Source organism: Felis catus, chromosome B2, assembly GCF_018350175.1.
Source record: "Felis catus isolate Fca126 chromosome B2, F.catus_Fca126_mat1.0, whole genome shotgun sequence".
NCBI lineage: Eukaryota > Metazoa > Chordata > Mammalia > Carnivora > Felidae > Felis > Felis catus.
In genome coordinates, this window is record NC_058372.1 from 54,160,173 (window position 1) to 54,184,806 (window position 24,634).

General features: G+C 36.2%; 1 protein-coding gene and 1 long non-coding RNA gene across 3 annotated transcripts in view; one reads left to right on the forward strand and one right to left on the reverse strand.

The window, feature by feature from the left end:
* The window catches only part of BEND6 (BEN domain containing 6), a 57,567-nt gene extending 37,908 nt beyond the window's left edge, over positions 1-19,659 (forward strand). For both annotated transcript variants that reach the window (XM_011282412.3, XM_011282414.3), the window contains 4 exons: positions 7,320-7,540; positions 9,581-9,773; positions 10,627-10,763; positions 18,390-19,659. In XM_011282412.3, coding sequence (XP_011280714.2) covers positions 7,320-7,540; positions 9,581-9,773; positions 10,627-10,754 — 542 coding nt within the window. In that variant the 3' untranslated portion in view covers positions 10,755-10,763; positions 18,390-19,659. The remainder of the gene's footprint in view (positions 1-7,319; positions 7,541-9,580; positions 9,774-10,626; positions 10,764-18,389) is intronic.
* On the reverse strand, positions 18,998-22,075 carry LOC123385408. The gene is made up of 2 exons (XR_006597853.1): positions 20,122-22,075; positions 18,998-19,784 (listed from the first exon to the last, which is right to left on the reverse strand). It is a non-coding gene; the product is annotated as an uncharacterized LOC123385408 (long non-coding RNA).
* Between the last annotated feature and the right edge of the window lie 2,559 nt (positions 22,076-24,634).

Here is a 24,634-nt window from a genome sequence, read left to right on the forward strand (position 1 = left end):
GAAGGTAAGTACCAGAAGAAGCATGTAAATGGATTGCAATTGGTGGTCTCTAAGAGTGTTAGTCAAGAGAGGTGAGTCACAGGGCAGAGGACTACTGTTATTCATTATGAGCCTTATTTTACTTAAAAACTGACCAATAACGAGTACATGATAGGTGTTCAAATCTAGCAGCTATCATTTTTTTTTAATCAGTAATTTCCTTATAGGTCAGAAATTGCCAGTTATATTTCTAGAAGAAAAAAAAAATCTAGTCACATTAATTACAAACAACTATAAAATATCTACTAACAACCCTAATAAGAAATGTATGTGATCAACGAAGAAAAATTAAAAAATCACTGGAGGGGCTCCTGGGTGGATCAGTCGGTTGAATGTCCAGCTCTTGATTTCAGCTCAAGTCATGGTCCCAGGGTCATGGGATTGGGCCCTGCGTCAGGACTCTGCATTGGACATGGAGCCTGCTAAAGACTTTCTCTCTCTCCCTCTACCCCTATCCCCAGCTTGTGCTCTCTCTCTCTCTCTCTCTCTCTCTCTCTCTCTCTCTCTGTCTCTCTAAAATAAAAACAAAAACAAAAACAAAACAAAACAAAAAAACCCAAAACCTCACTGGAGAAATATACAAACCTAAAACCTAAATTAATGGAGAGGTTTGTCACATTCATTGATGAGAGGAGAAGATACCAATTCATCCCCAAATAACTAATACTTTGAGTGGAATTCCAACAAAAATACTAATGATTTTTTGTTTTGTTTTGTTTTTGGGAATTTGGCAATGATTATTATAAAGTTAGCCTGTGAAAATAAATTGGCAAAATCAATAAAGACCATTCTGAAAAAGAATATGTGTATAACCTATCAACATTAAATCATATAAATTTCCAATTATTAAAAATGACTTGCTAGTGCAAGATCAGCAGATCAGTGGAACAGAATTTATATCCCCCAAACAGAACCTTATATGTGATACAGAAACTATCCTAGAGGCCATATGGCGTAAAGGTAAAGAGTATAGATTTAGAGGGGCCAAACCACCTGGGTCCAAACCCCAGCTGTGCCACCTACTAGCTGTGTAACCATATGCAAGTTGTTTTACTGCTCTGTGCCTCAGTTTCCTCATCTCAAAACTGGAAATAATGAAAGTACTTAGCTGGGTGACATGTGAAGCATTCAGAACAGAACCTGGCTGTGTAAGTATTTGCTATTCCAGGGTTCACTATCACAAATCATCAGGGCCAGCGTCATGGATGCCTGACCTGTACAGTCCCTGACAACCCTACTCTTAGAAAGGTCCCAAATACTGGTTAAAAGCTCTGCTGTCACCATATTAAAATTTTTAAAAAGGTTTGAACAAGGAGTGCTGCATTTTCATTTTTGCAATGGGCTTGGCAATTTATGTAGCAAGTCCTGCAAGTTAATCAGAAAAAGGATAAATTATTCAACAAATGGCCCTGGGGAACTTGATATTCCAGTGCATGTTGGGGGGAAGGTTGGGCAGGTTCAAATTAGGTGGTTATTTCACACCATATGGCACACTAAAATCATAGCTATACAGTTTAAATAAAAATGCCATCTTCTGAATTTTGAGTGGGAAGTACTGGTTTAAACACATGATGAAATTTATCTTTAAAAATTAATAATACGTATTTTCTAATACTGTTTGTTCATTGAATAGGCCTAGAAACATGAACTCAAGAGCAAAGAGCCCTTCTAGCACCTAGATATGGTCTTATAATAACATTTCCTTCTAAAAGGAGCTAGGGGGGTTCCTTGGAGAAATGGCTGATTCCAGAACTTGCACAGGAAATGTACAAAATGAGCCTTGTTGGGGCCTAGAACAGGAAATATAGATGAAAATCTTGTCATACCAGCAAGCAAGGCAGTTAGCAAAGACTATGTAGACATGTCAACCAGAAGAGGTTCCCACTGGCCAAAGATGGGACAATTTGAGTTTCAATAATAATGATACCCGCAACAGGTTATCATGTATATTTAAATGCATGAGTTCATAATGGTATTCAAAAAAGAAAAAACTTAATGATCATCTGGAAACTGGCAAATATAGATAAAAAGTCAAGTATTTGCCCTGTCATTATTTATTATATGAAATGAACCGAAGCATAACCAAACAGTTGATGGGAGGAAGTTTCCCTTTGTACAAGAATTCTAGCCAATAATTGAAGAAGAATTAGAATATCACCATTTTCAACCCCTTATGATGTAATGAAATATAAATGGTGATCATCAGTGACAGCTAATACCCCAAGAAACATTAACCATGCATTCTATCACTATCTGATAGAATTTAAAACACTACTTAAATCTTATCAAGACTTTATATGTAATTACCAATTTAGAGCAAATACAGGGAACAGAATAATAAGTTAAACATGACTTGTAGATACAATCAGCAAAATCCCACTGCAGGAAACCCTGTAAAACTTACAACCCAATTTCTTCAATTAATAAATTCCAAAGAAAAAACTAGGACAGAGAGGAAAAAAAATCTATAGTTTATAAAAGGACAGTAACTAATCATAACATGTGGACTTTATTTGGATCCTGATTCAAATAAAGAAAAAAACAACAGTGATGAGAAAATCAGAGAAATTTGGACATTTATTAGTTTTTTTTAACGTTATTAAAGAACTGTTGATTGTCACAATGGTGTTGTGTTTCTATTTTATATTTATGTAATATTTTTACATTTTAAACATATATGTTTATATGTTTTCTTGCCTTTAGAGATACATATGGAAATATTTACAGATAAATGAGATGCTGCCTATGATTTGTTGGAAGTATTCTTGGGGATGGAGAGAAAGTGGATGGGGGTTTAAAGAGAACAAGACTGGCTATGAGATGAAACTGAAGGATGGATATATGGGAGTTTACAATTTTTGTTTATGTTCAGAACTATCCATTAGAAGTTTAAAAATTATATCCAGGTGGAAAAAGCTCATTTGTAAAAAAATATTCAAACCATACAAAATATATGACTATTTTACTGATCTGAAAGGTGAATAACTTTCTAAGCATAAAATAAATAATACACTGAAGAAGACTGCTACTTTACAATAAAAACTAAAAAATGTGTGTATGCTTTCAAAATATCATGAAATTAAAAGATAAACACTCTAAGAAAAATGCTTGCAACTTATGACAAATAAAAGGTTAAAATGCTCAACATATAAGGGAGTAAATAACAATAGCTAACACACTGTGCTTATAACACATTAGGCACAATTATAAGCACTTCACAAAAACTGAATTATCAAAAATAGAAAAAGAACTGTCTGGCTCAGGTGGTAGAACATGAAACATTTGAACTCAGGTTCATAAGTTTGAGCCCCACATTGGGCATAGAGATTACATTTTTAAAAAGTACTGGGCACCTGGGTGGCTCAGTCGGTTAAGCAGCTGACTTTGGCTCAGATCATGTCTTGTGGTTCATCAGTTCAATCCTCAAGTTGAGCTCTGTGCTGACAGCTCAGAGCCTAGAGCCTACTTCAGATTCTGTGTCTCCCTCTCTATCTGCCCCTCCTGTACTTATGCTCTGTCTCTGTCTCTCTCTCAAAAATTAAATAAACATTAGAAAAAAGTTTTTTAAGTACTAATATTCCATGGTCTAACAGATAATTCATAGAAGGTCAAATAATCAATAAATAAGTATATATTTAACTTCACAATAATAAAATAATTGCAATTTAAATTTTATGAACATTTCAACCTATCTAAATAGTGAAGATTATTGTTAGTGGTTAACACCTGTTGTTGATGCTGGAGTGAAATGCTGACTTCTTACATTGTTAGTGGTTGTGTAAGTTGGAAGAATCTTTCTCGAGAGCAAGTATCAGTTGAGGTTGGACAATATTTATACCTTTGACCCTATTATTATGCTTTCAGGAATTTGTAGCATTGTTGTGATCAGAGATACATATGAAGATGTATGTGCTAGGCAAGGCATAAAAATTTTGTTTGAAATAAAGAAAAATTGGAAGCAACCTAAATTTGAAAAAAGGGAGCATTTAAATACATTATAAAACATCAATACCTCAGAATATTAGGGAACCATTAAAATCATGTTTTCAAGTGGAAAATAACCCATCCACAGGTGAATGAAAACTTTAATTATGAAGTATCCACATATTAAAATATTAGCAATGAAAAGGAATGAATAACTGATACATACAACAACATGAATGAATCTCAAAACATTATGCAGAGCAAAAAAAAAAAAAAGTCAGACCAAAAAAACTAAGAATATACCATTTGAAACCATTTATGTGTAATTCTAGAACAGGTAAAACTTATCTCTGACCAAAAAGTCAAATCAGTGGTTGCCTCTAAGGCAAGTCTAGAGATTGACTCGGAAGGGACAAGAGACAACTTTCTGGATGGATGGAGATGTTCTATATCTTGTTGGGTGTCCATTAACTGGGTATATCACTTTGTCAAACTTATCCCCTTTTACCTACTTAATTTCTGCTCACACTTTGTGTAGGATCTTGCCTTTGAGTCTATGTAAATTATACCTCAAAAGATCATATTTTCCAAGAAGATTTAGTGAAATAGGCAAATATTAAACTTACAGTTTTAATTGGAAAAAAGAACCATGACACAATGCTATGTATATAGTACAGTCCTAGTTATGTAAAAGAAAATACATGAATATGGGTGAAGATACACAGAAATGACAAGAAGGATACATTCCAATGAACATGTCCAACTTTCATTATTAGGAAAAAATCAGTAAATATTCTTCAAACCTCACTTTATAGAAAATTCCCTTTTTCTCTTTACATTCTAGCTGCCTTCTTACAGTTCCTCAAGTATAGAACTTGCATTTCCTTTGCCTCTGATGACCTCCTCATTTCCTCCAGCTATTTAATCCCTGCTCAGCCTTTAGCTCTCAAGTCAATCTTGCTGTCCCCAGAGAAGCCCTCCATATGCCTCCCCTCCCCAGGCTGAGTTAAACATATTATGCCCCTCTCTTGTGACACTTAACAATTGTAATTTTTCATTTCTTTGTATGTACCTCAAGTTAACCCAACTTCAAAGTTAAGGGCACTGCCCTCTAGACTGCTACATTTGCCTAACACTTCGGATGCCAACTATAAGCTCAGACATTTTACAAAACCACCCTCAGCTCCATTAATTTTCTAGAGAAACTCACAACCCACTGAAAATTACAGGAAAAGAACACAAATTAGAACCAGCCAAAGTTGGAAGACACACATAGGGCAGAGTCAGGGTGGCTTCCAAATGTGAGCTTCTGTTGTCTTCAGGATGCATTGCCCTCCTAGCATTTATATGTTACAATATGCATGAAGTATTGTCCATCTAGGAAGCTCACTGGAACTCCAATGTTCAGAGTTTTTATTGAAGGTTCATTGTGTAGGCATGATTAATTGATTGATTGGTTGGTTGCGTATGTTGAACTCAGTCTCTAAATCATTCTAGCTTTCTGGCTGTGGTCTGCTTCTACACTAAGACTATTGGGTGTGATTGTCCACATGCTGAGATATATCTTAGCATAAACTATCAGGTGTGGGCTGAGAGGCTCACCCTGAAAAACAAAGACATGCCTCCTGTCACTCAGGAAATTCCAAGGGTTTACAGGCTACCTTTCAGGAACTAGGTGGTTAGGTGGAGGCCAGATCTCTCTTTAAGCAGGCCAAATTCTTACTCCACACCATGGTTGGGTAAATAGTGCTCCTCCCCCTCTTTCCTCCACCTCAGTTCCAAAAGGCCAGGATCACATTTGGTTTTGCTCCCAGTCTCAGTCTTAGCATTTAATATGGTGTTTAGCAAATGTTGACAATCTACATAACATAGTTGTTTATGGCATGGAATTGCCTAAGTCTGAATTTGAATCTTGGTCTTCTTTTCACTAACTGGGTTGACCCTGGATGGGATTTTTAACCTGTCTCACTGCCTAATTGTCCTCATCTGTAAACTAGGGGTAATGATAATATCTATCTCAGAGAGCAATGAGGATTAAATGAATGAACATCAGTAAAGTTCTCAGAATAGTGCCTGGAACAGAGTAAAATCTAGATAAATGTTTATTATTAAATGCTCAATAAATAATGCTTATTGAATTAGTGTCTGGCACATGAGAAATGCTTAGTAAATATCAACTGAAAGAATATAAAAGAAGATTTTCTTTAGTAGATTTTACTATTTTTCTATTAATATGGTACCAGGTGTATTGATTTGTACATATTATCAATATGCTGGTTTTCAGCCTTCAAATCAAATATTGGTCTAAAGATTATGGCTTAATAATGTGCTTAAGAAAAGTCCAAAAATGCTTTAGAGTCTTTTTATTTCTCCAACATCCAGTACCCTCAACCATAGAGTGGGAGCTAAATTAGATAGGGCTCAATGTGTCTTCCAACTCCAACAAAATGTTATTTGTCCTTAGGAAACAAACTAGATATAACAACAGAGAAGACCATTTTACATGGAGACATGATCACCTTTGAATGTGTAAGTTTCCATTTAAAAAGGAACAAAGAGAACATTCAGCTGATTACCAAAATTCATCTTTAATATGTGAAAACATAGTTTTGAATTATGGCAATAGATTTTTATTAATTTGATGAAATTTGACTCCTTGGAAAACCACACACAAGCATCATTGAAATGTTATTTTAATAAATTTAAATAGAAATGGTTTATTTTACTGGTCACTTAAATTGGCCTGATATATTGGGAAGGTGATTGATAATAGAATCAGTAATGTCTCCAAATGAGATTTAAAACTTCCAGATAATACTATTAACGATTAGAAAAAAAGAATCAACTCTTTAATTCATTTTCATTATTTTATAATTCATTTAGTTATTTTAGTTATGAAGTAATGCATATACATTTTTTTAAGTTTATTTATTTATTTATTTATGAGAGAGAGAGGCAGAGAGAGAAGGGAGAGACAGAGAATCCTAAGCTGGCTCCACACTGTCAACACTGAGCCCAACACGGGGCTTGAACCCACAAACCATAAGATCATGACCTGGGCCAAAATCAAGAATCAGACGCTTAACTGACTTACTCACCCAGGCACCCCCAATAACCAAATGTTTTTAAATTGATTTACTATTATTAAGCCATTGTTAAATTAAATAATAAAAAGTGAGTATGTCCCAATCACTTTTCTTGCCATGCTTAGTTTCCAAAAGTAGAAAATGTTAACAATTTGTCCCACCTATTTCTATACACGCAATATAATATATGTATACCACGATAAAAAATAAGAATACATGCCCCTGTTATTAAAAGTATTTGTAAACTGTTACTTTTTCTTGCCATTTTAGTGTTACCACAGGCAGTCACCCAGTTTGAAGAATTGGTTGGTATGGCAGAGGCCCTACTTAAGGGTGGAGGAACCATGTCTACATCTGCGTCCACCCTCTGGAGAGCAACAAACAACTCCTCACCAGATTCATTTGCCTCAACATGCAGTAATTCTAATTCTAATTCCAGTTCACCAATTTCCTTGAAGGCTGAAGAAGAGCATCATACTGATGAGAAACAGGTGAGTTGGAATACTTGCCCTTTCTTTTTCTGGGATATAGTAAATACAAAAATTAAAAGAAGACTACAAAATGATGGAGCTCCTGGCTGGCTCGGTCCGTGGTCCATGGACTCAGTTTGAGTACCATGTTGGGTATAGAGATTACTCAAAAATTAAATCTAAAAAAAAAAAAAAAGACTACAAAATAATCATTGTTTTATCAGATAACTTTAGGTAACTTTAGGTCATGACCATAACACTGCAATTACATAAAACAATTTTTTTACAATAAATCAAAACAACATTTGTTTCACAAATATCCAATTTAGAAAACTAAAGTCAAATTGTGGTCAATGATGAGGTTATTAAACTGGAAAACTCTTTTTTTTAAGTTTATGTATTTATTTTGAGAGAGAGAGAAATGCAAGTGGGGGAGGAGCAGAGAGAGAGAATCCCAAGCAGGCTCCAATGCTGTCAGCACAGAGCTGGATCCAGGGCTTGAACTCACAAACCATGAGATCATGATTTGAGCCAAAGGCAGATGCTTAACCGACTGAGCCAACCAGAAAACTCTTAAACCAGTGATAGGTAACTTTGCATTAAGGATTACAAAATTACATCATTGAGAGAAGGTAAATTTCAGCCTCTGCATGCTGAATAAACATAGTTCTTTTCCTACTTCCCTAATTTCTCTTCATCAAGTAACAGAAGCTGAAAAGACAGAGTTTCATTAGAATGAGGTATCAGCTTTGAAAATATGCCTTCCAGAGCAATAATTAAATACTACCAAACTAACATTGAGAATATTTGAATCTTGGTATATCAGTTTCTTTTTGCTATATAACAGAAGACCACAAACTTTGTGATTTGTAATAATACAAATGCATTATCTCAGAGTCCTATAGGTCAGAAGTGTGGTAAAATCAAGGAGTCAGCAGGTGCATTCCTTTCTGGAGGCTCTATGGAAGAATCTGTTTCCTGCTCATCTAGGTTATCATAGAATTCAGTTTCTTGTGGTTGTTGAACTGGGTTCCCGTTTTCTTGCTGACTATACACTGGAGTCCATTCCCACTTCTACAGGCAACCATATTCCTTGGTTTGTGGTCCATTCCACTATGACAGGCAAAGCCTCTCTCACTCTTCCACTCTGTCCTCCTTCTTCTGCATTTTTTTCTTAATATTTATTTATTTATATTTGAGAGGTGGGGGGAGCATCAGAGAGAGAGAGAAAGAGAGAATCCCAAGCAGGCTCCGCACTGTCAGCACATGACCTGAACCGAAATCAAGAGTTGGACGTTTAACCAACTGAGCCACCCAGGTGCCCCCTGCATCTTTTTTCTGAATCACTCTTCTGCCTCCCTCTTCTGCATCTAAATGCTCTGTGATAAAATTGGGTCCATCCGTATAATCCAGGATAATTTTCTCATCTCAAGGTAGTTAACTTTAATCATGCCTACAAAGTTGTTTTTCCCTTATAAGGTAACATATTCACAGACTCCAGGGATGGGGGTATCTTCAGTGGGCCATTATTCTGCCTACCACATTTAGTAGGAGGTGTTGGGGATGGGACTCATTCTTAAACCATCAAATCCAGATCACATACAAGAATTTGTATGTACTCTGGGACAAACACTACATAAATATTGGGAGTTATATCAAAGATAACATTGAACTTGAACCCCTGAAATGTAAAATACATATTAAAAGTAAATTCATCACCAGGGTGCCTGTGTGGCTCAATCAGTTGAGTGTCTGACTTCCGCTAGGGTCATGATCTCACAGTCCGTGAGTTCGAGCCCCTTGTCGGGCACTGTGCTGACAGCTCAGAGCCTGGAGCTTGCTTCAGATTCTGTGTCTCTCTCTCTCTCTCTGCCCCTCCCCTGCTCATGTTCTGTCTCTGAAAAATGAATAAACCTTAAAAAAATTTTTTTTTAAGTAAATTCATCACCTTAAAGAACGTTAATTGTGTTTTCTAGTGTGTCTTAACTCAATCAGTAATATATTTCTGCAGATACTTTCCTTTTCTTTGTTCAGGTTCAATTATTATTTTGTATTTTTTAGTTCAAGATTGAAAAATGGCAGATTGCCCGTTGTAACAAGAGCAAGCCTCAGAAGTTTATTAATGATTTAATGCAAGTACTTTACACGAACGAATACATGGCCACACACAGCCTGACTGGCGCAAAGTCCTCTACTTCGAGGGACAAAGCTGTAAAACCAGCTATGAATCAGAATGAAGTTCAAGAAATCATAGGTGATAATATAATTGTAGTACATTGTCACATTAATTTGAAATTCTTTTATCATTCCAAGTTAAGTCATTGTTTCATGGTCTTTTTGTTGTTTATTTTTCTATGAAAGGAAAATCTCAAGATAGCCTAAACCTCTTATTAAATATGGTGTATTTTGCAGAAAAATTTTATATTGAAGCAGTCATTAAAATAAAACTAAATTTTATTTCAGTGACATGTTTGAACTTTTTAAATTCATAGCTTTAGAAAAATGCTTTTCAAAATCCTTTCAAACAAAATTTCAAGTAGCAGTTTATATCTTATTTTCTGTTTCTTATCTTGGTTGTAGATCCCTTATCTTTTATGCTAGAAAAATAGAGGCTAATTTCCTATTTATGGTTTTTAAGTTAATGAATCTCCTCAAATATAATAATCTAGATTACCAAATAATTTTTTTTTGCAAATATCAAACAAATTTAGGAAATCACTGGATCTGAGCTCTCTGTATTTTAATATACCATTTCTTAGCTACAAAAGGATCAGTCAGAATCTAGTTGTTTCAACTGTTTGCTGGGAATGGATAAAAATAAATTCCTAACATTGTGGAGCAAGGGGATCTAGAGTTAAGAGCAAGTAGCAAGGTTAAAGTTGAGTGGTACCATAGGAAGACACAGACCTTCCATATCTCTTACTTTGCTTTGAAAACCCTGCCTATATACTCATCTATTTAAATATCTCATGGGTGTTTGGGCTGCCTTTGCAAAGTGGAGACAAAAGTATAATGTGAATTGTTTAATGTTTTATCTCAGTTCATACCTTATGATGCAAAGGCCTCAAAAAGTGTTTTTGTGTATTTGTTGTTGTTGTTGTTTACAGGAGTCACAAAACAGTTATTTCCCAACACAGATGATGTTTCAATTAGGAGAATGATAGGGCAAAAGCTAAACAACTGTACCAAGAAGCCAAATTTAAGCAAAAATCTGAACTCTCAGGATATTAAGTAGATCCTTTTGGTAAGTCTGCTCAATCTTCACAATCCTCTCATGGGGCCAAAAGATGTAATACGTTTATCCCTGGAGTAGCATTCCGTGAACACTCTTCTAGAGAATACTAGTGGCCTGTGAAACACTAATAGGTATTCGTGGGGGTGAAGGTGAAGATGGGGAAGGGGATTTCAATTTGGGAAATGCGAAGTTCAGATACAGATTTTCCTTTCCCAGAGCTTCTCAGCATATTTTATACTCTTTAAAATGCCCAAGTGCACCAGAAATCTCTAAAATGGAGATAGATATGAGTGGTTTTCAAATGTGTTTTACTGAGAAACTTTTCTTTCTTTTTTTTTCACAGAATGTATGTTAACTTATGAGTGGGGGTAGAAAGGAGCCAGAGGAGGGACACTTGATAATTTAAGAATTGTTTCTCTAGAACAGGGGAGACACAGACCCCAGGGAGATCTCTGAGGCACATCAATGGGACTGAACTTACAACTCCAAACAGTGGTTCATGCACCAGCTACTGGCTGGAAGTCCTGAAGGGTCCCCTCTGCCATCCTTCCTTCTGCTTCTCGCTGTCTTTAAATTTTTAAATCAGTTGTTATAGCTTGTATTTGTTTGATAAGGATTTTTACCAAGATGTTTCTACTATACTAAGAGAAAGAATTATTGCTAGTGAGTTTTGAAGGAAATACACTTCATGATCAGGCCCTGCCCTTAGGCAAAACTGTTCAAGTGGAATTTTGTGTTTGCTTTAGCAACCCAGTGTCCCAGCTGGTTCACTTGTGCTCAGCTTTCCTCTCCATTATTTTGATGGAAAATATGTGGGAAAAAAATGCAGTATTATGTTTTTAATATTTTTTGATAAACAGAGGTGTATGGGAAATACATGAGGGCAGGTTTTTCTTCTATTTTCTTGACTTCTATCTTTGACTTTGACTTTACTTGTTCTCTGCCTAACTCGAGCCACCTTTGACATCATTTTATTTTGCCTTTATTTTCTGTCCGTGTTTTAAATGGGATTTGGGCCATGTGTAATGCAGTAATTCTCCCCACCTATCCTCCACCCTGACTACTACCCCCACCGCCTTTGATGGCCCTTACTATTTTGCTATATAACTGAAGCCTCACTCTGATGAGGGTCAACAATAGTTTCTCTTCCTTAAAAAAACAAAACAAAACAAAACAAACAAAAAACCACTTATAACAACTGCAGGGGGTTCCTTCCCTTGGCTCATTCATACTGGTAGACTGACTTACAGATTTATAAAAGATAGGATATTTGTATCCTTTTTCTGATGAAAAATTTCAGTAGACTGTGAACCACAACTTCCCAGCTGGGAAATAATTGCTTAAATGAGCCCTTAGAACTGCTTGTTTTGACATGAGGCTACCCAGTTATCCAAGTAGCTAAGTTCCCTTGCTAAATGCCATGTATGGCACAAAAACAGACACATAGACCAATGGAATAGAATAGAAACCCCAGAACTAGACCCACAAACGTATGGCCAACTCATCTTTGACAAAGCAGGAAAGAACATCCAATGGAAAAAAGACAGCCTCTTTAACAAACGGTGCTGGGAGAACTGGACAGCAACATGCAGAAGGTTGAAACTAGACCACTTTCTCACACCATTCACAAAAATAAACTCCAAATGGATAAAGGACCTAAATGTGAGACAGGAAACCATCAAAACCTTAGAGGAGAAAGCAGGAAAAGACCTCTCTGACCTCAGCCGTAGCAATCTCTTACTCGACGCATCCCCAAAGGCAAGGGAATTAAAAGCAAAAGTGAATTACTGGGACCTTATGAAGATAAAAAGCTTCTGCACAGCAAAGGAAACAACCAACAAAACTAAAAGGCAACCAACGGAATGGGAAAAGATATTCGCAAATGACATATCGGACAAAGGGCTAGTATCCAAAATCTATAAAGAGCTCACCAAACTCCACACCCAAAAAACAAATAACCCAGTGAAGAAATGGGCAGAAAACATGAATAGACACTTCTCTAAAGAAGACATCCGGATGGTCAACAGGCACATGAAAAGATGTTCAGCGTCGCTCCTTATCAGGGAAATACAAATCAAAACCACACTCAGGTATCACCTCACGCCAGTCAGAGTGGCCAAAATGAACAAATCAGGAGACTATAGATGCTGGAGAGGATGTGGAGAAACGGGAACCCTCTTGCACTGTTGGTGGGAATGCAAATTGGTGCAGCCGCTCTGGAAAGCAGTGTGGAGGTTCCTCAGAAAATTAAAAATAGACCTACCCTATGACCCAGCAATAGCACTGCTAGGAATTTATCCAAGGGATACAGGAATACTGATGCATAGGGCCACTTGTACCCCAATGTTCATAGCAGCACTCTCAACAATAGCCAAATTATGGAAAGAGCCTAAATGTCCATCAACTGATGAATGGATAAAGAAATTGTGGTTTATATACACAATGGAATATTACGTGGCAATGAGAAAAAATGAAATATGGCCTTTTGTAGCAACGTGGATGGAACTGGAGAGTGTGATGCTAAGTGAAATAAGCCATACAGAGAAAGACAGATACCATATGGTTTCACTCTTATGTGGATCCTGAGAAACTTAACAGGAACCCATGGGGGAGGGGAAGGAAAAAAAAAAAAAGAGGTTAGAGTGGGAGAGAGCCAAAGCATAAGAGACTGTTAAAAACTGAGAACAAACTGAGGGTTGATGGGGGGTGGGAGGGAGGAGAGGGTGGGTGATGGGTATTGAGGAGGGCACCTTTTGGGATGAGCACTGGGTGTTGTATGGAAATCAATTTGACAATAAACTTCATATATTGAAAAAAATAAAAAATAATAAAATTAAAAATAAATAAATAAATAAATAAATAAATAAATAAATAAATAAATGCCATGTAACCAGAACTCCAAGGGTCTGCTATATAGGGCTACCTTTTGGAGCACACAATTATATTTCAGAGCTGTGCATAGTATTTCAATATCCCAACTTCTGCCTTTTTAATGCCTCAGCCTGCCAAGGGTAGGCACAAAACTCAACTCTGACTAACAGTCAGCAAAGTGTTAAAGAAATTAAAGCTAAAAGGGTTTTATATCAATTTTGCTTGTACTCGCAACCCAGTAGTACTGTTATTAATCACCTGACTATGGCAATGATTAAAATAGAAAAAAGGAACAAATCTTTTGCTAAGAACACAGCATGTTCTGGTGCCTTCTGGGCCTGAGCCTCACTTTGTTGACAACTTGCTTGGAATGGAAATGTGCATGTTTTGAATCAGAGGTGGAGATTAACCCTAGAATGGAAAAAATTTTTTTAATTGGCAGGTATCTTTCATTTGAAGTATAGCTAAATCCAAATTAATTGGCAGGTAATTAATTTAATTGGCAGGTATCTTTCATTAGAAGTATAGCTAAATCTAAATCATTTCAAAAGGACTGAGAAAACATGCTGGGAAAGACAGGGTCATATCAAACTTAATTTAGCCATGTCTCATGAATAAGTCTGATATAGCACCATCTAGTGGAATGCTGCTATGTTTTTCTCTTCTTGATCATTTAACAGGAAGGAGCCTGAAGATGACTGCACTTACTCAGGCAAACCATACTCCCTCCTCATCCCACCCCCAAAAGCATTCTTTGGAAAAATAACTTTCTTTGCATTACTATTAGCAAGGCAATATGCACTGCAAAATCATGTAGACTTCTACAAATTCCTGTGCATCCACAAAGCCCAGCAACCCCCACCCACGGGCCCTGTGGTAGACCATGCCCTCCACCCAGTACTGAGTGCAAGGTTGCCACTGGTGGCTTGGATTTGAAACAATTGTTTCCCAGATAAGATTTATTTCTGAGAGGATAGGCCCTAAATTCCACCGTTCTTCCCTTTTTATCTATTCTCTCTCACTCCTATGACTGCCCTCAAGTTGCCTGCAGCTTATGCTTTGCCAAGAGCTTTATGTTGCCAACCTTTCTGGCCTCCCTCCATTTTTTGTTTCTTTCTTATAGGAACTGAGGCAAATAAGAATTACAGAATATTAGCATATCGCCTCTATAACATCCCACTAAATGATCAAACAGCCTTCTCCTGAAATTTCCAAAGCTGCCTCAGCCTGTATAATCTCCACAATAACATTACATATGCATTTATTATTATAACTTAAAGATGATCCAATATAGCAGTGCTCAAATAGGATGGGACGGATTTTTGTCCCCGGCCTCCCAGCTAGGAGATACTTGAAAATGTCTGGAGATATACATCATTGTCACAACTGGATGATACTACTGGCATCTAGTGGACAGAGCCACAGATGCTGCTAACCATCCTACAAAGCATAGGACAGTCCCCCTCATGACAAAGTATTACCTAACCCAAAATGTGAATTGTGCCAAGATTAAGAAATCCTGGTCTAAAATGATTTCTTTACTTTGCAGATAAAGAAACTAAAGCCAAAATGAAGTTAAGTGAATTGCCAAGATGATCTGATTAGTAACTATTAGAAAGGCAACACGAACATATAGTTCTTTGTATTTTTTGAAGAACCTTTTCTTAATCATTTTTTAAATTTGAGTGTAGACACAAAATGTTACATTACAGGTGTTCAACATAGCAATTCAACAAGTTTATATATTATGCTATGCTCACCTTAAGGGTAGCTACCCTCTGTAACCATATGACACTATCACAATACCATTGACTATATTCCTTATGCTGTGCCTTTTATTTCCATATTTATTCATTCCATAACTGGAAGCCTGTATCTCCCAATCCGCTTCACCCATTTTGCCCATTCCCCCCAGTCTCCCCTCTGGCAACCATCAGTTTGTTCTCTGTATTTGCAGGTATAATTCTGCTTTTGTTTATTCTTTTTATCTTAAGATTCCACATATGAGAGAAATCATATGGTATTTGTGTTTCTCAGCCTGACTCATTTCTCTTAGCATAATATTCTCTAGGTCCATCCATGTTGTCACAAATGGCATGATTTCATCCTTTTTATGGCTGCATAATACTCCTGTGTGTGTGTGTGTGTGCGCACGTGCGCGCGCGCGCACACACACACACACACACACACACACACACTATATCTTCCTTATCCATTAGTCTATTGGGCTTTTAGGTTGCTTCCATCTCTTGGCTATTGCAAATAATGCTTCAGTAAACACAGAGGAGCATATATCTTTCCAAATTACTATTCTCATTTTCTTTAGGTAAGTACCCAGCAGTAAGATTATTGGATCATATATGGTATCTGTTATTTTTTGAGGAAACTCCATACTGTTCTTCACAGTGGCCATACCAATTTACATTCCCACCAATGGCGTGTGAGGCTTACTTTTCCTCCACATCCTTGCCAATGCTTGTTTTTCTGGTGTTTTTGATTTTAGTCATTCTGACATGTGTAAGATAATGAATGTCTCACCGTGGCTTTGATTTGCATTTCTCTGATGATTAAATGATGTTGAGAATCTTTTCATGTGCTTATTGACCATCTGTATATCTTCTTTGGAAAATTGTCCATTCAGGTCCTCTGCCCATTTTTTTAAGTGGATTGTTTGGGTTTTGTTTTGGTTTGGTTTGGTTTTTGATGTTGAGTTGTATCAGTTCTTTATATATTTTAGATATTAATCCTTTATCAGATATGTCATTTGCAAATATCTTCTCCCATTCAGTACGTTGCCTTTTTGTTTTTGTTGATGGTTTACTTCCCTGTGCAAAAGCTTTTTATTTTGATGTAGTACTATAGTCCTTTGTATTTCTTATTGCACTAGTCATAGTTCTCCAGAGAAACAGAACCAATAGGATGTATATAAAGAGACATTTGAAGGAATTGGCACACACAATTGTGAGGTGTGGTGAGTCTGAAATCTGCAAGACAGGCTAGCAGGCTAGAGACCCAGGAAGAGTTGATGTTGCAGTCTTGAGTTCAAAGGCAGTGTGAAGGCAGAATTCCTCCTTCCCCAAAAAACTTCAGCCTTTTCTCTTAAGGCTTACAACTTACTAGGTGAAACCCACCCATATCATGGAGGATACTCTGCTTTACTGAAAATCTACTGCTTTAAATGTTAATCCCATCTAAAAAATACCTTGATGGCAACATCTGGACTGGTGTTTGGCCAAACAACTGGGTATCATAGGCTAGCCAAGTTTACATATAAAATTATATGTTTTAGGGTCAGAAAGTCTGGTTTTGAAGACTGTTCCACTTCTTAATAAATGTGTGGCCTTTGGAAAGTCACTTGAACTCTCTAAATATCAATTTATACAGGGATAATACTACTACCTACCTAGGAATGGATTCAGGATTTGTGGGAGCTAAGGCTTAATAGTATTTGGAGAACTCACTTTAAGAAATACAAAATTATGAATACACAATCAGCTAAAATTCCACAGAGGCTCCACATCCAAAGTGGGGCTCAAACTTATGACCTCGAGATCAAGAGTTGCATGCTCTACTGACTGACCCAGCCAGACGCCCCAAAATGACATACTGTTTAAAAGTTAACAAATTTCTCAAATATCATATAATGTAGGGGAAATTATATAATATTTTTACTAACAGCTCTATAATACTTTCATCCTACTTTTTTTGAGTTGCATACATGTTGATTGCCTCTTCATTTGACAAGTTTATAATAGCCTTTTCTACAGAAATAAAAAAATAATTTAGACTATCCTCTAGTATAGTAGATTAAAAATGTATTTTTTTTCTTTTTGACATTTTTAAGAGTTTTCTTTCAAATTCTTAACTCTTTTGTAGCAATATAAATTTTAGGATTGTTGTCAAATTTGGGGAAACCTCTGTTAAATTTCTATGATACCTGAGCTATAAGATTTCAGGGCATTTCAAGCTTTCTATGGAGTGAGTCCTCTTAGACATTCTTTGAATTGACCATAGTCATATTTTTGCTAAAGGATACTACAAACTGGAATGGCCACCGTTAATATAACTACAAATCGGAGACATGACAAAGCACAAAAGGATATCCCAGTCAATCCGTGGTAAAATCCCAGAAATACCCACTGCCACCCCATGGTTACAATCAGAGAGAAAATATGGCTAAGGGGCAGTTGAAAGGGAAAGGCAGTGGTCTCAACTGATTATAGTCGAAATATCTAACTTTTGCAAATTTAACAAAAATAAATAAACATGTGAACATATTGGAAGGCACTCATGCAAGCAATCTTTATTAACTTTATAGTAATTCTGCCTCTAACCTAGCTCATTTGGTTTTTGTGACTTTTGAAAGAGGTAAACCAGATTTGGGGAATTGCCTGCTATTTAAACAGTCAATAAATGTTACTGAAGAATGACAAACAGAATTGGTGATAATTTTTTTAGGATGATTGATGGGTATGTGGGGATGGTTCATTTTACTTTGTGGATTTGAAATTTTACCCAATACAAAGATTTTTTTAAGTCATTTGAGATAAAAATATATGTAAAATATTTTAACTGTTGTCTATGCTGGAATTTCTCTGAATAGATGATAAAATAATTTCTAAGTCACCTCAGTAGTAATAGTTCCTATTAACAATTTGTATTTTTAGGCAAAAATTTATAGTAGGCACAATAACTCATACCACTGTTAAAAGCACTGTAAGAACTCTAACATAAATTTGTTTTTTTGAAATTTGCTTTCTCTAGGTATTGTAGGTATCTGAAATAAAACATCTTCAGTTTTGAATCTAACATTGGATTTTGTTGGAGAATCTGCAACCTCCCTGGCAGTGAGCACAGAGAGACATGGTGACAGGCTGGGAGATGTCTGGAATATCGCTGGCTCTCGATGGAGCAACAAGCTTGCTGAAGAAGCTGCATGTAGATTCCACCATAAATATCAGTGATGCATCAAACCAGAGAATTTCTAGTAGTCAAATAAGCATGCAATATGGTTTCTTGGAAATATGCATTTTCCTGTCCCCAAACGCTTCTCTGCACAGCTAACTTAACACAATAGAGCTCTTACCACAGCAACAAAAACTTCAACCCCTACGATTTGTCATTGTCCTAAATAATCAGTCACAGTACATTTCTTATAGCCAATGACTTCCCAGTTTAGTGTTTGGATCTTTAGCAAAAGCGCATGCTTGGAAAAGTAAATAGTAAATAATCAATGTACATGAATGTGAGGACAGCAAAGTTGGTCTAAAATCTGATGATCATATCTAACCAAGTAATGGTGTTTTCGCAATGAAGTTACAGGGTTATTCTTCCGTTACCTAAAAATGTATAAAACAGGAATCCGAAAAAAGTGAAAGCAACAAGACCTTTTTATTTTAATATGAAACTATTCCACTGCACTCCTAGGAAAGAAAGAAACCCAAGTTTTTGTGACTGTTGAAACAATGTATTGATTTCAGAAAAATTTTTCTGTTTGTTTACATGCTTCTAACTTTTTATTGCCCAAAGTATATTAAATACAGGTGTGTAATATAAAACATAAACATCATCTAAAATATCCTATATAAGATATTACATCATATGTATTTGGTTGGTTTTATTGCTACACTCCTTAGTTTTAACTGGTTTGATTCCATAGTATCAGTAGAAAAAAGAATTGAAAACAAAATCATATGGGATGGATAATCACACAAAAAGAAAAATACCATTTTTTAAATGAATGAAAGATAAAACATTCTTCATCAAGAGGCTTCTACTTTGATGTCAGGTTGTCACACATGACAACTTTGCAATGACAAGCCATGCTTCTTCAGTGTACAAGGTCATGTTTAAAGTCGGAAAAGAGGATGCATATAATAGTTGGAAAGTTCAGAGTTGTGGACCCAGGGAACATTCCATAATGCTGCTTGATAAAAATGTGGTCGTACAAAATAAATATGATAAAGGAAATAACTTATGTTAACGTTTGCTACTTTTACTTAAATACAAATAAATCCCATTGAAAACATAAAAAGTATTTGCTTATTTCTTATTAATGTATAAAATCCAGGGAAAAAATCTTTTTCTGGGCTGATTTTCTGTTGTCTTCCTACATGGAGATGATAGTTTCCTTAAGATTTTTACCTAGTAGATGGAACACTAAAAAAGAAAAAAAAAAAAAGAGGTTAGAGTGGGAGAGAGCCAAAGCATAAGAGACTGTTAAAAACTGAGAACAAACTGAGGGTTGATGGGGGGTGGGAGGGAGGAAAGGGTGGGTGATGGGTATTGAGGAGGGCACCTTTTGGGATGAGCACTGGGTGTTGTATGGAAACCAATTTGACAATAAATTTCATATATAAATAAATAAATAAATAAATAAATAAATAAATAAATAAATAAATAATAAATACAAAAAAAATAAAAAACATCTTAGCTCAAAAAAAAAAGAAAAAAGAAAAAAAGAAAAAGAAGAAAAGAAAAAAAAAAAGATTTTTACCTTGTAATGGAACGTGTGGTCAGTGTCTTCATCTGTTCTATGACATCATTTTCCTGTAAATGTCTTTGATGCATTTGTAATTTTTATAGCTCTTTTCACATTTTCTCTTACACAATCGTTGTGCTGATGTCCTGCCATAGCCTTTCTTCAACATTAATTTATAATGACATGGTTTTTTCCTGGTCCGGCTATTTGCAGGTGAGTTCATGGATGGTGGAGGGGCCAGGGTTCCCTGCCAGGCGTCAGACCGTTCAGAAGCCCTCTCTTTGCAGTCACAGAGACCACAGATTCCAGCCAGCATGGCTCCTCTGACAAGATTTTGTGTAGCCCTCCTCCCTTTGGTCCTCTGACCCAAGATGAGTCTGAAAGGATTTCTGTTCCCAGCCCTGCATTCCCAGGCCCTTCACCAGCAGCAGCAAACAGGACAGAGCCCTTGCACTTACCGATGAGCCCTTGACCTTCATGGAGTAAGATTCTGCTGGATCTTTCTGAGATGTGCTGTTAGGAGCCCTCTCAGAGAGATACTCTGTGCATTTTCTCTGCATCCCAACTTGTGACTTCTGCTGAAGCTCAGCTTACGTTACCCCTCAGTTATTAGATTTATAGGCTATAGTGTTTGCATTTCTGGATGAGTTTCTCCTTTCAGGAAGTATGCTTTGCTGCTACTTTCTGAGGCCTGCTACTCATAAGGGGCCTTGACATTGTCCTTGCATTTTCTGCACAATTTAACCTTTAATAGCAACTTTTAAGTCCTTGGTTTCTGCAGGTATCCTCCATTGCCTGTTTTGCTAAAAATAGCAAGACAGGGCACCTGGGTGGCTCAGTTGGTTAAGCAACTTGGTTTCAGCTAGGGTCACGATCTGGCAGCTTGGGAGTTCGAGCCCTGCATTGGGCTCCGCACTGACAGCGCAGAGCCTGCTTAGGATTCCCTCTCCCTCCTTCTCTGCCCATCCCCTGCGTGCACATGCTCATATGCTCTCTTTCTCTCTTTCTCTCAAAATAAATAAACAAGCTTAAAAAAAAATAGCAGGACAGGGTGTTGTGCAGGTGTTGGTTTTTTCCCTCCTTGTTGCTTTGATTTCTTACAGTAAGGAAAAGGTAAATAAGGCTTACTTGGATGTTCTTACCAGAGTTACATCCATTGTTGCCACTGTAGGATTGCTGGAAGAATTAAATTCATCAAGTTAAATCTGAATCAGATTAACAACAAATTTTTTAGTATATCCTTTGCAATATGTAAGATATACTTACACTAAATACTCATCCGTCTTAAATTCAAATTTAACTAGATGTCCTTTATTTTTATTTGCCAAATCTGGCAGCCTTAGCCTATCAAGAGCACAATGGGATCCTAATTCTCATTCTTTTATTCATGATATGCTTTCCCATCTTCCCTGAGGTTCTTTTGACCTTGTCTTTCCCTGATACGTTAAAATTTTATGAAAATATGTCTTGTTCTCCATCTCTTTTTATTCATTGTTCAGGAAACATGCTTGATCTTTTCAATCTGGATACCTCTAGCTTTTAATTCTGGGAAATATATATAGGACATATATAATTAATATAATATTAATAATTAATATAAACACAATTATAAAATATAAATTTATATATTTATAAATTAAAAGTATATATTTATACATAAAATATAAAGTATACTTAAGTATATATGATACAATATCTATATTATTTATATTATATTAAATACTGTTACACAAGCTCTCAGTGTCCCAGATGGTCCTGGCTATAATAATTCTATTAATGATGGTGGAGATAACACGTTTCTCCCTTCTTCCACCCAAATTCTTCCTTACATTGCTGTCCTTTGGGATTTATTAATTTTTTAAATATCCTTTTTTATTTTAATTTTTTTAATGTTTATTTATTTTTGAGAGAGAGAGAGACAGAACATTAGCAGGGGTGGTGCAGAGAGAGAGGGAGACACAGAATCCAAAGCAGGCATCAGGCTCTGAGCTGTCAGCACAGAGCCCCTGACTCAGGGCTCAAACCCACAAACTGTGAGATCATGACTTGAGCCGAAGTCGGATGCTTAACCGACTGAGCCATCCAGGCACCTGTAAGTATTCTTTTTAGGAAAGAATTAGGAGAAAAGTGAAATATAATAACTATTCTTTTTCACAAATTTCTTGATTATTCTCATAATAGTCATAAATTTCTTCCTCTAGATGATTTTTAAAATACTTCTGTCAACTTTCCACTCTCAAAAACAGAAAGGCTGAAATTTTTATTGGGATTATATTTATATACTTACATTTATTTTTTCCGTATAGTTCCTACACATATTTTTTAAAAATTTTTCTAAGACTTTACTTAATTTCACTTAAGTTAGTTAACATATAGTGTAGTATATGTTACTTAAGTCAGTTAACATATAGTGTAGTATTGGTTTCATGAGTAGAATTTAGTGATTCATCACTTACATATAACACCCAGTGCTCATCACAACAAATGCTCTGCTTAATGCCCATCACCCATTTAGCCCATCTCCCACTCCCCTCCCCTCCAGCAACCCTCAGTTTTTTCTCTGTATTTTAAGAGTCTCTACAGTCTGCCTCCCTCTCTGTTTCTATCTTACTTTTCTTTCCCTTCTTCTATGTTCATCTGTTTTGTTTCTTAAAATCCATGTATGATTAAAATCCTATGGTATTTGTCTTTCTCTGACAGACTTATTTCACTTAGCATAGCAAACCCTAGTTCTATCCACATTGTTGCAAATGGCAAGATTTCATTCTTTTTGACTGCTGAGTATATTTCATTGTACATATATGTACCACATCTTCTTTACCCATTCATCAGTTCAAGGACATTTGGGCTCGTTCCATAATTTAGCTACTGTTGATAGTGCTGCTATAAACAGAGGGGTGCATGTGCCCCTTCAAATCATTATTTTTATATCCTTTGGATAAATACAAATCCTTTGCTAGGTTGTAGAATAGCTCTATTTCTAACTTTTTGAGAAAACTACATACTGTTTTTCAGAGCGGCTGCCCCAGTTTGCATTCCCACCAAAAGTGTAAGAAGTTTCCCCTTTCTCCACATCCTCACCAACATCTGTTGTTTCCTAAGTTGTTAATTTTACCATACAGCTGTGGGTCCATTTCTGGGTTCTCTATTGATCTATGTTCCATTGATCTATGTGTCTGTTCTTGTGACAGTACCATACTGTCTTGATGATTACAGCTTTGTAATACAGCTTGAAGTCCGAAATTGTGACTTTGGTTTTCTTTTTCAACATTACTTTGGCTATTTGGTGTCTTTTCTGTTTCCATACAAATTTTAGCATTGTTTGTTTTAGCTCTGTGAAAAATGCTGGTGTTACTTTGATAGGGATTGCACTGAATGTGTAGATTGCTTTGTGTAGTGTAGACATTTTAACAATATTTGTTCTTCCAACCCATGAGCATGGAATGTTTTTCCATTTCTTTGTGTCTTCAATTTCTTTCATAAGTTTTCTATAGTTTTACTTCTTTGGTTAGGTTTATTCCTAGGTATCTTATGGTTCTGAGCACAATTGTAAATGATATTGATTCCTCGTTTTCTCTTTCTGCTACTTCATTATCGGTGGATAGAAATGCCACAGATTTCTGTACATTGATTTTATATCCTGTGACTTTGCTGAATTCATGTATTGGTTCCAGCAATTTTTTGGTGGAGTCTTTCAGATTTTCCACATATCATGTCATCTGCAAAGAGTGAAAGCTGGACTTCTTCCTTGCTGATTTGAATGCCTTTTATTTCTTACTGTTTTCTGATTGCTGAGGCTAGGACTTCCAGGACTATGTTGAACAACAATGGTGAGAGTGGCCAACACTGTCGTGTTCCTGATCTTAGGGGAAAGGCTTTCAGTTTCCCCCACTGAGGAGGATATTAGCTGTGGGTGATCTTACACATATTTCAAGGCCTAGATATTGTATTGTATACAATGTTAAGTAATATAAGTGATAATAGGCATTTTCATCTTATCTTTCAGTTAGTCTCTGACAACATGTTAGGGGATGGATGCTATCTATCTTCTTATAGTTCAGTTTGCATCTCTCTATTCATATATGTATAAGGGGACATCTGTATTACTTCTCTTGTAAACAGTCTTTCATAGTTAACTTACTTAAAATCTCAAGTCATTAAAAGCTAGAAGGGATCATGGAGTCTCTTGTCATTTTACAGATGTGGAAGTTAATCCAGAAGTTAAGGGCCCAAGTATTGTGTTTCAGAAACATAAGTTTACCAGATTCATTACCTCCAGATAAGTGTGGTCAGCCTATGCAGGAAAATCCAAAGTGAGGGAAAAGATAAATTAAGAGAATGAGAAATGAGTTTATAACCCCCTTGTAACATCTTAACTCATAAACCACTATAACTGACCCAAATCTCAAGTGAAACCTTAGGATATATTTCTTAGGATATAAAATCTGGCTTTGAACCCTGAACCAATCAGCAAATAACTTCTTTTTCCAATCTTCCTATTCTAACCAGCTCCCTACTTTACAAAACA